Below are 12970 nucleotides of genomic sequence, written 5' to 3' on the forward strand. Positions count from 1 at the left end.
AAGTAGGGGTGTGGTCAGGGTAGTAAGGGTATGGTCAGGGGAATCGGTGTGGTTGGGGTACTCGGGGCACAATCAGGGTAGTAGGGGTGGGGTCAGGATAGTGCAGGCAGGATCAGAATAGTAATGGTAAATGTGCAGAGATGTTTATGGGATTTTTATTGAAAATAAAAACACTTTAAACTTTACAGAGTTAAATTTATTCAAATTGTGAGGACACAAGTGAGACATTCAGCCAAATCACAACATGTTTAAACAGTGAGAGTACAGATAAGAGGTGTGTGTGTGTGTGTGTGTGTTACTGGTACATCCAGATGCACCACATGAAGATGATGACGAAGGCGTAGCAGGTGATGAGCATTAGGTAGACGCGGAATAGCAGGAAGTCGAGGACGTAGCCAACGTGACACCACTCATCCTGCAGAGCTTCTTCTCGCTGCAGCATGGTGAGGTGAGAGCGAATCGCTCGCACACACTCACTGATCTCCACCAGCTCGGGGACACACAGGGGGGACACACCTGCTGCTGATACATACACACACTTCTATCCAGCCGAGGCAAAATTTGAGCCAAAGACACAGAACTAATAATAATAATAATAGCAGTTTGTGGTTATAGTAAGTGTGTGTGTGCGTGTGTGTGTGTGCAGTTCCACTGTGTGTGAGTTGATGAGTATGAAGTGAATGCTGATTAGTTGGAACAAGGTGCTTTTTTTTATTAACTCACGTTCACATGTATAATTTTTGATGTAATGTCTGAGACCTGCAGGTATGTGTGTGTGTGTCTGTTGTATAGCACAGGTATGTGTGTTCATGTTGTGAGACTTACCGTTAGCATGTGTGTGTTGTATAGTGCCGGTGTGTGTCTGTTGCGTGCTCCAGATGTCTCCTTGTTCCAGTATTTTCCGCTGTGTGTGTGTGATGTCCGGATCACTGTAACAGATGAAGCGAGCGATGTATTTCAGCACGACCATTCGGACCCAGTGAGGAACCGGGCGGTACTTCATGGAGTTGTGATGAAGAACGTTAGTGATGATGACAGTCTCCAGCAGACTGATGACCATCATAGCCAAACACACAGAGAAATAAATTCCTGAATGGATAGAGAATAAAAATAATAAATTACATAACAATAAAAAACAAACAAAAAAACTATAAAATGAATTGTGTAGATTAAATAAATCAGCTTTTATATGACAGAAACATGGACAGTAATTCAGAATGACACAGTTTCTGCAATGTGGAGAAATAAACATAAATTAAAGCGAGTTATTGCTTCTGTTTGAAGCGCTTCATCCTCCATGTAGAATAGGACACTGTCACTGTGTGTAGCAATGCATTCTGGGTAAGTTTACAGTAAAGTTGTCTTGTCACATGACTTCACATGAGCTGATACAGAAATCAAACAGCTCTTAAGATGACCAAGGGGAATAAACAAAGGGAACATTACTCATAATATGTGCATTTCACAAACACACCCTAGAGTAGCTTTATAAACATTTTTTTTCACTCTACAGTGAGTTTTGTTTGTTTGTTTAACGTGTTGGTGCTCTAAGTGTTTATCTTCCAAATGAATTCATTGTACCTTAAAATTATTTCAAAAATCACCAAACCATCAAACCAATCATCAGCCAGTGATCACTCATATCCATCTCTCTCAAGACAAAGATAGAATTTTTTCTCTGAGGGAATCTCTTGCAGTTTAAGGACATTTTAAAAAAATGATCACTATGGAAAGATTTATCGTATTCACTCTACTCTCTTGTAAGACCTCATATTGTGGCCAGTGGCTGAACATTTACTGTGGGTGGAGAAGCTAAGAATTTCTAAAGTTCGCCTTCTTTGGCCTGCACAATAAACACCGTTATTGGGCAGTAAACATTAGGCCACTTTATTTTAGGCGATGCAGATGTCCGGACAAAGCATGATCAGATTCTTCTAGATCAAACTGGAGACCCACTCGGTTCCAAAGTCCTGCTTTTGTTATTTTCAAACGTTAAACATACTAGAGCTATGGTACTTCATAATATCATAGTTAAAAAATTCACCAGATAAAATGTTTTACTTAAGAGCCAAAAAACATCAGTCCACATTCCAACCCATACTCCAATCCTACACAGTGCTTTATGTCCCAGCTAGATGGAGCGTTCTCTATATAGAGGCATTGGAGATGTATACACAGATGGGAGTTTGGCCTCATTTAATCAACTGAAATTAAAAAAATTGTCCTTCCAAACTCACAGTTTTTGCTATTTTTGTTTAGACATGATGTCAGAGGTAATGTCTATAACTTTAAGTCTAAAGAAGACCACTGGAGACTGCAGGAGATCACTAATCCATTAACAGAGGAAATTTGGGAGGAGATCCTGTCCAGAACTATTCCATAAAATCCCAACACAGTTTAATTTGAGTTTAAAGTGCTTTGCTGTTCCCAAAGACGATGAGTAAAACTGTGTAAAAATGATGTGTTAATCATGTGTGGTAATATGTAGTAATATTTAACGCTAGCATCAGTTCACCGATGATTGGTGTGCCGTTGGCCGTGCTCGGCAGCAGGTCGTTCATGATGAGCAGGAAAACGGTGTAACCGAGGATCAGCGTCATCTTAAATGAGGCGCGGTCAACACTGTGAGGCGGCAAATAGAAGGACAGAATGTCAATGACCATGAGGAAGGAGCTTGGGATGAGCAAATTCACCACATACAGGATTGGCCGACGCTTTATCACCACCTACACACACACACACACACACACACACACACACACACATACACACACACATTAGGAAATGTTGAACATGTGTGCAATGCAGTATGTGAATTACAGTCAGGTCTAAAGGTGCACTATTGTACAGGGTGTCTCAAAAGTCTCCATACATAGAGGAAATTAACACTTTTTATCAAAATGTCTGTCGCAAGGTTGCGATGGAGGATGTTTTCTAAATAAAGTTACATTTTTCTAAAAGATGTTAATTTCCCCTCTGTTGGAGACTTTTGGGACAACCTGTATTTATTTCAGTTATTAAACACTAATCCAACCTCCATGTCTTCTGATCCTCATTATTCAACACACAGTGTGATTCAGTTTCGTGCAAATAGGTACCGAGGCCACACCCCATTCACTGAGACTGACAGGTACAGAGGCCACACCCCATTCACTGGGATATTGTTATATGTGTGTATTTGTTTCTGTCTCTCACCCAGAAGGTGATGATGTCCCACTCGTCTATGCCGAACTTGAGAATTCCCGCTTCTCCCAAAATCACCACCAGCTCCCACTCCCCGCTGGCCTCCAGGTAACGCTTTGAGTTCCCTGACATCTGATCAAAGGGGAGAGCAGGCTTCACCCTCACATCCCGAACTGCAACACACATAGACACCAAAATAATTTGAATTAGATAAAGTAATAAATAAAATATTTAGGAGAGAGTAAGGTCAGTGTGTACGTAGTGTAATAGTGTGGATAATGTTTGTAGGAGCTGAAGGTATATTTCTGAAGGTTGATAATGTGGTGTATAAAGTAATAACATTATCACCTATACCCAAAATAGAAGCATAACTTTGTACCATTATTGAGCTAGACATGGCAGCCATTTTCAGAGAATGTGAGACGGTGTTCATACGCTTCAGAACATTATTCTGTGATTATTCTGCAATATTCTAGGTCCCTGGAGGGCTAGTGGTTAGGTCACATCACTCTCACTGCTTCAGCCTGGGTTCGATTCCGGGCCAGGGAACCAACCCCAGCTGCTGGGGTTGCGTGCAACAGTGCGCTCCCTGTGCCGGTCCTAAGCTTGGATAAAAACTGTGGAGATTTGCCTGAGAAAGGGCGTCTGGAGTAAAATCTGTGCCAAATCTACCGGGAACAGCCGAAAGAACAACAGCAACATTCTGCAATATTCTCCTGCAAGCCAGTGCTTTCAGTTTAGTTTTATTTACATGCAGATGCACCCTGTATGCTGTATACAAAAGTCATTTACTTACAAGGCAGCTGAACCTGATGACATCCCTGACCATGTCACCGTGGCAGGCACTGATCTAGTAGCTGGTGTTCACAGATGATAGTGATCTCCATAAGTGATGTGGAGACCAGCAGAGAGGAACTCAAAATCCCGAGACCTTAACATCAGGTTCCTCAATATCAAGACCAAACAACCTGATCATGGACTACAGGAAGCAGGAAGGAGCATGTCACCAACCAAGCAATAGACTGGCAGTGCAACTCCAAATTCCTGAGTGTCTACATTTCTGAGGAGATCAGATGGGCAACATACACTGGGGCAATGATGAAAAGAGCTGAACATCACCTTGATAACTTTAGGAGACTGGAGAGGTTTGGCACGAACACCACAAACTCCACAAACCCAATGAACATCATGAACAACATGAACACCTTTAACAACATGAACACCACATACACCAGGCCATTTTACAGTTGCATGGAGAACATCTTAACCACATGGTACAGGAAGTGCTCTTCTCTCAGCCATGCAGAGGGTAGTGAGGACAGAATCAACTTTCCCTCAGTGTTTCCTCCAGAACATCTAATCTTCATGAAAATGGCCTGAATGCTCATCAGGTATCTTAGAAATCTGAATCAGAGCCTGCTCACACTGCTGCCTTCTGGTGAAGTGAGTTCATGGGGTGTGTGGTTTGATATGAAGGGATGAAGGGATGAAGGGATGATCTAGTGTGCATGTAGGAACCGAAGTTTCCTACATGCAAGTTCAGTTCTGGATGTGTTGAAGGTCAGTAGTGTGGTGAAGTGTGGATGAAGTGTAGATAAAGTGTATATAAAGTGTGATGAAGTGTAGGTGAAGAATGATGAAGTGTAGATTAAGTGTGATGAAGTGTGATGAAGTGTATGTGAAGTGTAGGTAATGTGTAGATGAAATGTGGTAAAGTGTAGATGAAGTGTGACGAAGTGTTGCAATGTAGATTAAGTGTGATGAAGTGTTGATGAAGTGTGATGAAGTATAGATGAAGTGTAGGTGAAGTGTAGATGAAATGTAGATGAAGTGTAGATGAACTGTAGATTAAGTGTGATGAAGTGTAGATGAAATGTGATGAAGTGTAGATTAAGTGTGATGAAGTGTAGGTGAAGTGTGATGAAGTGTAGGTGAAATGCAGATGAAGTGTAGGTGAAGTGTGATGAAGTGTAGATTAAGTGTAAAGAAGTGTAGATGAACTGTACATGAAATGCAGATGAACCGTAGATGAAGTGTGCTGAATTGTGATGAAGTGTTGAAGTATAGATGAAGTGTGGATGAAGTGTAGATGAAATGTGATGATGTGTAGATGAACTGTAGATGAACTGCACATGAAGTATAGATGAAGTGTAGATGAAGTGTGATGAGGTGTAGGTGAAGTCTGATGAAGTGTAGATGAAGTGTAGGTGAAGTGTGATGAAGTATTGAAGTGTAGATGAAGTGTGATGAAGTTTGATGAAGTGTGATGAAGTGAGTTACTTGTGTGCATGTAGGAGCCAAAGGTGAAGGTGCAGTTCTGAACGTCAAACGGGAAACTGAAGATCTGCAGATTACATGCTGTGACGAGTCTGAGCATCCGGTCATAGCGAATGTGACCCGTGTGGTTAACATACACATATGGACATGCCTGAGACACGTCATCATCCACACTGAGAGAGAGAGAGAGAGAGAGAGAGAGGGAAAGAGAGAGATCATTAACAGTACAAGAGAGACAGAGAGTGTAAGAGAGTGAGACACATCATTAACATTGAGAGTGAGACAGAGAGTGAGACAGATGATCTGAGGAAACATGGAAAGAAAAACAAATACTAACAACTCATAGACGATGATGTCAGGTGACCAGAGGTTGCTTACAGGAAGTGAGATCTTACTGATCCCATCACACGCCTCAGGGTCCCAGATCAGGAACTCGTGAAACCAGTACTACAGGAAACACACACACACATACAGCAACAATCATATGATCCCACTCCGGCTATGTTCTAAACAGCTCCTCAGTCATTAGAACACTGAAAATTTTAATGAACAGACTGTAAGTCCCGCCCACACTTGTTTACTTTCAGGTTTCTGAAAAACGAAGGTAGAGTCTTTTAGGCACCACATAAAAGATCATTGATGAGTTTCGGGAAGAAAGCCAACTATGAAGCTATTTGATGTTTACTAAAAGCTTCATAGTTGTCTTTCTTCCTGAAACTCATCAATGATCTTTTATGTGGTGCCTAAAAGACTCTACCTTTGTTTTTTTCATAGATGGTGGTCACAGTCTTGATCTAATACTAACATTCAGAATAAATGTGGAAAATATAGTCACATTTCCACAGTCTGAAGCTATCTCAGATCATTATCTCATCTCACTTAAAATGTGTCTTAGTCATAATATATGCAGCTTGCCACACTACTGTGTCAAACATACATTCATGTCAGCTACTACACAGAGTTTTATCAGTAATCTCCCAGCGTTATTAACTATGATTGGATCACCATATGACCATACAGAACTTCAATTCGACTCAATTCAATTTTATTTGTATAGCAATTTTAACAATGGACATTGTCACAATGCAGCTTTACAGAAATAAATACATTCAAATTAAATTAAACTACAAAATAAATTATAAATATGTGAATTTATCCCTAATGAGCAAGCCAGAGGCAACGGTGGCAAGGAAAAACTCCCTGACACGATAAGAGGAAGAAACTGGATGGAGACTCGAGTGCAAACCTGCTAGCGGCAACCGCAGCCCCAAAGCCACCACAGTACAACTTCCCATATTAGATTCAATGTTCCGCTAAACTCTAGAAAAATAATTAGAGAGAAAAAACTAGCACCCTGGGTATACCAATCACACATGCACATTAAAACAGACCACTAGAAAATTAGAATGTAAATGGCGTCAAACTAAATTGGTAGTATTTCAAACAGCTAGGAAGGAGAGCCTTCTGAGCTATAGAAAATCTCTTAGTGCTGCTAGATCAACATATCTCTCCACCCTAGTAGAAGATAACAAAAATGCTTATGCTTATTGACTTCCTTCTACCTAATTCTGACAAGACAGATGTACTTGTACTAGCACCACGCGCAGCTAGAAATATGGTTTCTGATCACATAGTATCTCTGGATAGCATTTCTATTTCATCATGTGTAGCAGTAAAAGACCCTGGTGTGATTATTGACTCCAGTCTTTCATTTGAAGCTCATGTAGATAATATTACTAGGATAGCCTTCTTTCATCTCAGAAATATTGCTAAGATAAGAAAGATAATGTCACTGCACAATGCGGAAAAACTAGATCATGCTTTTGTTACCACTAGGTTGGATTATTGTAATACCTTACCATCTGGCTGTTCCAGTAGGTGCATAAACAAGCTCCAGTTAGTCCAGAATGAAGCTGCAAGAGTACTAACTAGAACCAGAAGATATGACCACATCGTCCCTGGGGCTCCATAGCGGGGCTCCTTAGGTAAAGGAGCCCCGCTATGGCTCCCAATCAAATCTCACACTGATTATAAAATACTACTATATAAAATACGACCTCTAAAACACTAAATGGTTTCGTGCCGCAATACCCGAGAGAACTTTTGGTCTTTTGTGATCCGCCACGCCTACTTCGATCAAAAGATGCAGGCTACTTGTTGGTACCGTGAATAGTGAAGGCTATAGCAGGGGGCAGAGCTTTCTCTTACAAAGCCCCACAATTATGGACTTGCAATTAGTGTTCGGGTGTTTAGGACTAGGCTGAAAACATATTTGTTTAGTCAAGCCTTTTATGAATAGTTTTTCTTAGGTAAACAAGCAGATCTAGAGGATTTAAGGGCATAGACGGTTGTCGTGAACTGGGATGTTTGGATCCCTGTCTCATGCATTCACTCAGGTTTGTTGGAGAGGTTGGCCGCTGCATGTCTGTGGTACCTTCTGGCTCTCCCTTTTAATTATGTTGTCATAGCTAGTCTTGCCGGAGTCCCTGCTTGCACTCTGCACACAATATACAATATACACAATATACACGTCCTTAACCATTACGTGACAATTAGCATACCTAATAATCTCTCTCTCTCTCTTTATCTCTCTCACTGTCGAGCTACACATGCTCTCTGGACCTGCCTGATCCATCCTGAAGCCCTACTTCTTGTTGGAGTTCTCATCACTTGGAAATCACTTGCTTCACTTGAAAACTATAATGAATTTCCTGGTTACACAATTGCACTTTTTGACCATGTAGTACGCAGTTGCAGAGGGGAATTATTTCCCTTATAATACCCTAATAATAATTGCTGTTTGAAGCATATGAACACCATCTCACATTAAAAATGCTGAAAATGGCAGCCATGTCTAGCTCTATAATAGTACAAAGTCATGCTTCTGTTTTGGGTGTAGGTGATAATGTTATTACTTTTTTACACCACATTATCAACTTTCAAAACTATAGCTTCAACTTCAGCTCCTACGTCCACACCAGTAACGTTCTTTATAAACATTATCCACACCCAAATGAGGATTGGTTCCCTTTTGAGTCTGGTTCCTCTCAAGGTTTCTTCCTCATATCATCTCAGGGAGTTTTTCCTTGCCATCCTCGCCTATGGCTTGCTCATCAGGGATAAATGTATAAATTGAAAATTTATATCCTGAGTTTATGTATTTCTGTAAAGCTGCTTTGTGATAATGCCCATTGTTAAAAGCGCTTTACAAATAAAGTTGGATTGAGTTGAAAAAGAAACGTTAAATAACTTCAGCACACAAAATATATAAAGATAAATTAAATAAATAAAAAGAGTTTCAATGCTCTCAGAACTAGCACACTTGATTCAGTTAGCCAATAAATGTTCCTGTGTAGTAAACACATTAAACCTCAGTCTTAGTCTGCACAACACTGCTTTAAGGTGAACAATGTTTTCAATGGTTCAACAAAGATAGCAAACTTGTAGTATTTCAGCTAACTTCAGCCACATTCAGTTATCAGTGCCACAGTGTTTTACACTGATGAACACTATAAAAGCGGGTGGTTTGGAACACAGCCATGTCCTTACCAACCGCAGCCAGAGGAACGTGGTGAGGATCTGAGTCTTCTCATTCTGACAGAGCACGAGAGAAAAAGAGAGGTTAAACAGGTTCAAAAAGGGGCTTAAAACACACACACAAATGCACGCACACACACATGGACACTCACCACTCCAAGCACAGCATACAGGGTGAAGGAGATGTTGGCAATGGTGGGGTTACTCAGGTTCACAGCCGGTCTGAATGGCTTCCTGTCGAATACTTCCTGCAGAGACTCATAGGTTGGTCCACTGTGACCCGGTCTACACATCAGCTCACACACACACACTGAGGCTGAAGAACACACACACATACACACACTATAGTTGTACGATGTGTTCCAAACTCTCTCTCTCTCTCTCTCTCTCTCTCAGTTTCACTTTTCAGTTTTCATGTGCTTTATTGGCGTAACAAATAATTGTACATTTGTACTGCCAAGGGTAGTGTAAAAACAGGAGAAATAAAATAAAAAGACAAAACAAAATAAAATACTAATAGATTAAAATAATAAAAAAAAAATAGTGCAAACAATGTACATAAATTAAGGACAATATAAAGGCCCTATATACAGAATAATTGAAAAAAGAAGGATAAAATGAATACAATTACAGAATAAAAGTGAATTTACTAATAAATGTAAAAAAAAATAAAAATAAAACAATAATAATAAAGCAGAGCAATCCTAACAATTAGAACAAACACAAGGGCGAGGCAGATCACTCCCTGTCCCTCATATTGTGGCAGGCCGAGACGTATTGTGCTGCTAATATACAGTAGTCTTTACGTTCTCCTAGTAGGACGGGGGAGTTTTTCACTGTGTGATGGATTGTCAAATGTTTGGTGTGTATGTTTAATTTTGGGGTAGAATTTTTCTCGGATGTCTATGTATTTTGTGCATTCTGTTCGGAAGTACAGCTCTGTCTTAATTGTGTTTTGGTTGCAATGTAGGCACAACCTTTCTTCCTGTGGGAGCCATGTTTTCCTGTGTCTGCCTGCTTCTATTGCTAGGTTGTGTCCACTGAGTCTGTACCTTGTCAAGGTTATTCTCAGTTTTTTTTTTATATGTCACTGTGTACAGATAGTCTGCCATGGTGTACTGTCTTTTATTGCATTTTACTCTGCTTTGTGTTTGTGTATGCCAATAGATGATGTAGTTTTGCTTCAGCTGTACTGTAATTTGGTCTAATCTGATTTGTTTGACTTTGATGCTCTGGTCCTTCAGGGCTTCAGGGCTCTCTCTCTCTCTCTCTCTCTGTCTCTCTCTCTACTACAGGTGAAGTGAATAACATTGAATATCTCCTTACAATGGCACCTGTCAAGGGGTAGGATATATTAGGCAGCAAGTGAACAGTCAGTTCTCGAAGTTGATGTGATGAAAGTAGGAAAAATGGGCAAGCTTAACTTGGACAAGGGCCAAATCGTGATGGCTAGATGACTGTGTCAGAGCATCTCCAGAATGGCAGGACTTTTGGGGTGTTCCCTGTACACAGTGGTTAGTACCTACCAAAAGTGGTCCAAGGAAGGTGAACCGGCAACAGGGTCATAGGCACTCAAGGCTCATTAATGCGCATGGGGAGCAAAGGTTGGTCCATCTGGTCCTATCCCACAGAAGAGCTACTGTAGCACAATTGGCTGAAAAAATTAATGCTGGCTATGATAGAAAGGTGTCAGAACACACAGTGCATTGCAGCTTGCTGCGTATGGGGCTGCGTAGCTGCAAACCAGTCAGAGTGCCCATGCTGACCTCTGTCCACTGCCGAAAGCGCCTACAATGAGCATGTGATCATCAGAACTGGACCATGGAGCAATGGAAGAAGGTGGCCTTGTCTGATGAATCACATTTCCTTTTACATCATGTGGACGGCCGAGTGCCCATGCATTGCTTACCTGGGGAAGAGATGGCACCAAGATGCGCCATGGGAAGAAGGCAAGCTTGTGGAGGCAGTATGATGCTCTGGGCAATGTTCTGCTAGGAATCCTTGGGTCCTGGCATTCATGTGGATGTTACTTTGACACGTACCACCTACCTAAACATTGTTGCAGACCAAGTACACCCCTTCATGGCATTGATATTCCCTAATGGCAGTGGCTTCTTTCAGCAGGGTAATGAGCCCTGTCACACTGCAAGATTTCAAGGTGTTGACTACAAATTCCCTAGCTCTCAATCTGATCAAGTATCTGTGGGATGGGCTGGACAAAAAAGTCCGATCCATGGAGGCCTCACCTCGCAACTCACAGGACTTAAAGGATCTGCTGTGGTCTACCACAACACACCTTCAGTGGTCTTGTGGAGTCTATGGGTCAGAGCAGTTTTGGCGGCACAAGGGGGACCTACACAATATTAGGCAAGTGGTTTTAATGTTATGGCTGATTGGTTTTACATCTATCTATCTATCTGTCTATCTATCTATCTACATATATATAGATACATATATATATATATATATATATATATATATATATATATATATACACACTTTATATAAGAGAGAGAGGAATTATATTTAATTAATCTTGTTAAATTCTGTTACATACTACTAAAACTACTAATACTACTAGTAATAATAATAATAATAATAATAATAATAATAATAATAAAAATAATAATAATAAATTTTACTAGACGTTTCCATCACCACCTTAGGAGCCCATAGAAATTTATTTTTATGTTATGTAAAATTCTAAAAGAAATGCTAAGAAAAGTTTCAATTCCTTATAAAGACAATAAGCCAATATAAATATAAAACAATTAATTAATAAAAACTACTTTTAAGAGTGTGAAGAGTACCACAATAATTTTTGATAAATGCACATTAATGAACCAACCTGAAATCACTAAATAATTAACTATAAGTCTATAAATTAATAAATTTTTTAATAAAAAATTATTAAAAAATATAAAAATATAAAAAAAAATTATCAGAAATAAATGAGTTATTACCTGAGGTGAGGATAAAAGCCAGCGAGAGCAGAAGCCCGACCTTTCCCATGATGCACTGTAGAAGCTTAAAGCACACAGAGTGTGTGTTCCTGCATTTATATGGGTGTTATTGAACACCTGCGATGATCAGTCAGCGTGTGTGTTTATTCCGTCAGTATCGTTGTGTTTCTCACCTTGTTTTTCTCACACCTTTAATTAACTCTACCTAATAATAGTTATTATTAACTGCTGCACACCAGTTACGCACTTCTGGAAACAAATCACTGAGGAAATATCTCATTTTTTAATAGCTACATCCCACTCTCCTCTCCACTATGCTTACTTGGAGACACATCTGGGATCTACATCACAAGATAAAACACAACAGTTCTTCCTTCAGTGCTAACCATCACCAAGAAAACCAATAAACTGGAAATCAAAGAATAACCTTAATATCACACATTGGAAAAAAAACCTAATAATCGACTATATAATGGAAAAACTATCTGCCTCAATCAAAAATAAAACTACCAAATTTAACTCCATTTGGACACCACTGATCTCCTACCTGTACCAGGGAATCACCTTGCAATAGCTAACAACACAGTTCCTACAGACAAACCACATAACCAGAGCCATACCACACAACTCAAATTGAATGCTCACAAACACATGCAACTAAATCACACACACATACACGCAACACTCACACAAACCGTTGGTGTTATAGTTGGTGTTATACATATTGATTAAATCAACCGACATTCCAACGACTACTCTTTGCACACCCTTCCCACACACTCTCCCATACCCCCCAATCCACCATCCTGATAAGTAGCATGTCCATGTCACGTCTACTGTCTTGTCTTGTTTATGTCCTACACCCACCACTCACCCATACTAACATTTAAATAGGAAGTACAACACATCTGTAAAATAAAAAAGTATTACTGGTCCCCCAAAGAGGTGGGGTGGTGGCGGGCAAAAAAAGTTATTATTATTATTATTATTATTATTATTATTATTATTAT

General features: G+C 40.0%; 1 protein-coding gene across 2 annotated transcripts in view; it reads right to left on the minus strand.

The window, feature by feature from the left end:
* LOC113536758 (5-hydroxytryptamine receptor 3A) overlaps positions 1–9310 on the minus strand; it is a 9648-nt gene extending 338 nt beyond the window's left edge. The window contains exons 1-8 of one of the 2 annotated variants that reach the window (XM_026930896.3): positions 9150–9310; positions 9010–9054; positions 5798–5907; positions 5464–5633; positions 3196–3356; positions 2516–2726; positions 826–1089; positions 1–522 (exon numbers count right to left, since the gene is read on the minus strand). The exon at positions 1–522 is cut by the window's left edge and continues 338 nt beyond it. In XM_026930896.3, coding sequence (XP_026786697.3) covers positions 296–522; positions 826–1089; positions 2516–2726; positions 3196–3356; positions 5464–5633; positions 5798–5907; positions 9010–9054; positions 9150–9290 — 1329 coding nt within the window. In that variant the 5' untranslated portion in view covers positions 9291–9310 and the 3' untranslated portion in view covers positions 1–295. The remainder of the gene's footprint in view (positions 523–825; positions 1090–2515; positions 2727–3195; positions 3357–5463; positions 5634–5797; positions 5908–9009; positions 9055–9149) is intronic. The other variant, XM_034308849.2, reaches the window with a different exon arrangement.
* Positions 9311–12970: the final 3660 nt, after the last annotated feature.

Source organism: Pangasianodon hypophthalmus, chromosome 11, assembly GCF_027358585.1.
Source record: "Pangasianodon hypophthalmus isolate fPanHyp1 chromosome 11, fPanHyp1.pri, whole genome shotgun sequence".
NCBI classification, from domain to species: Eukaryota; Metazoa; Chordata; class Actinopteri; order Siluriformes; family Pangasiidae; genus Pangasianodon; species Pangasianodon hypophthalmus.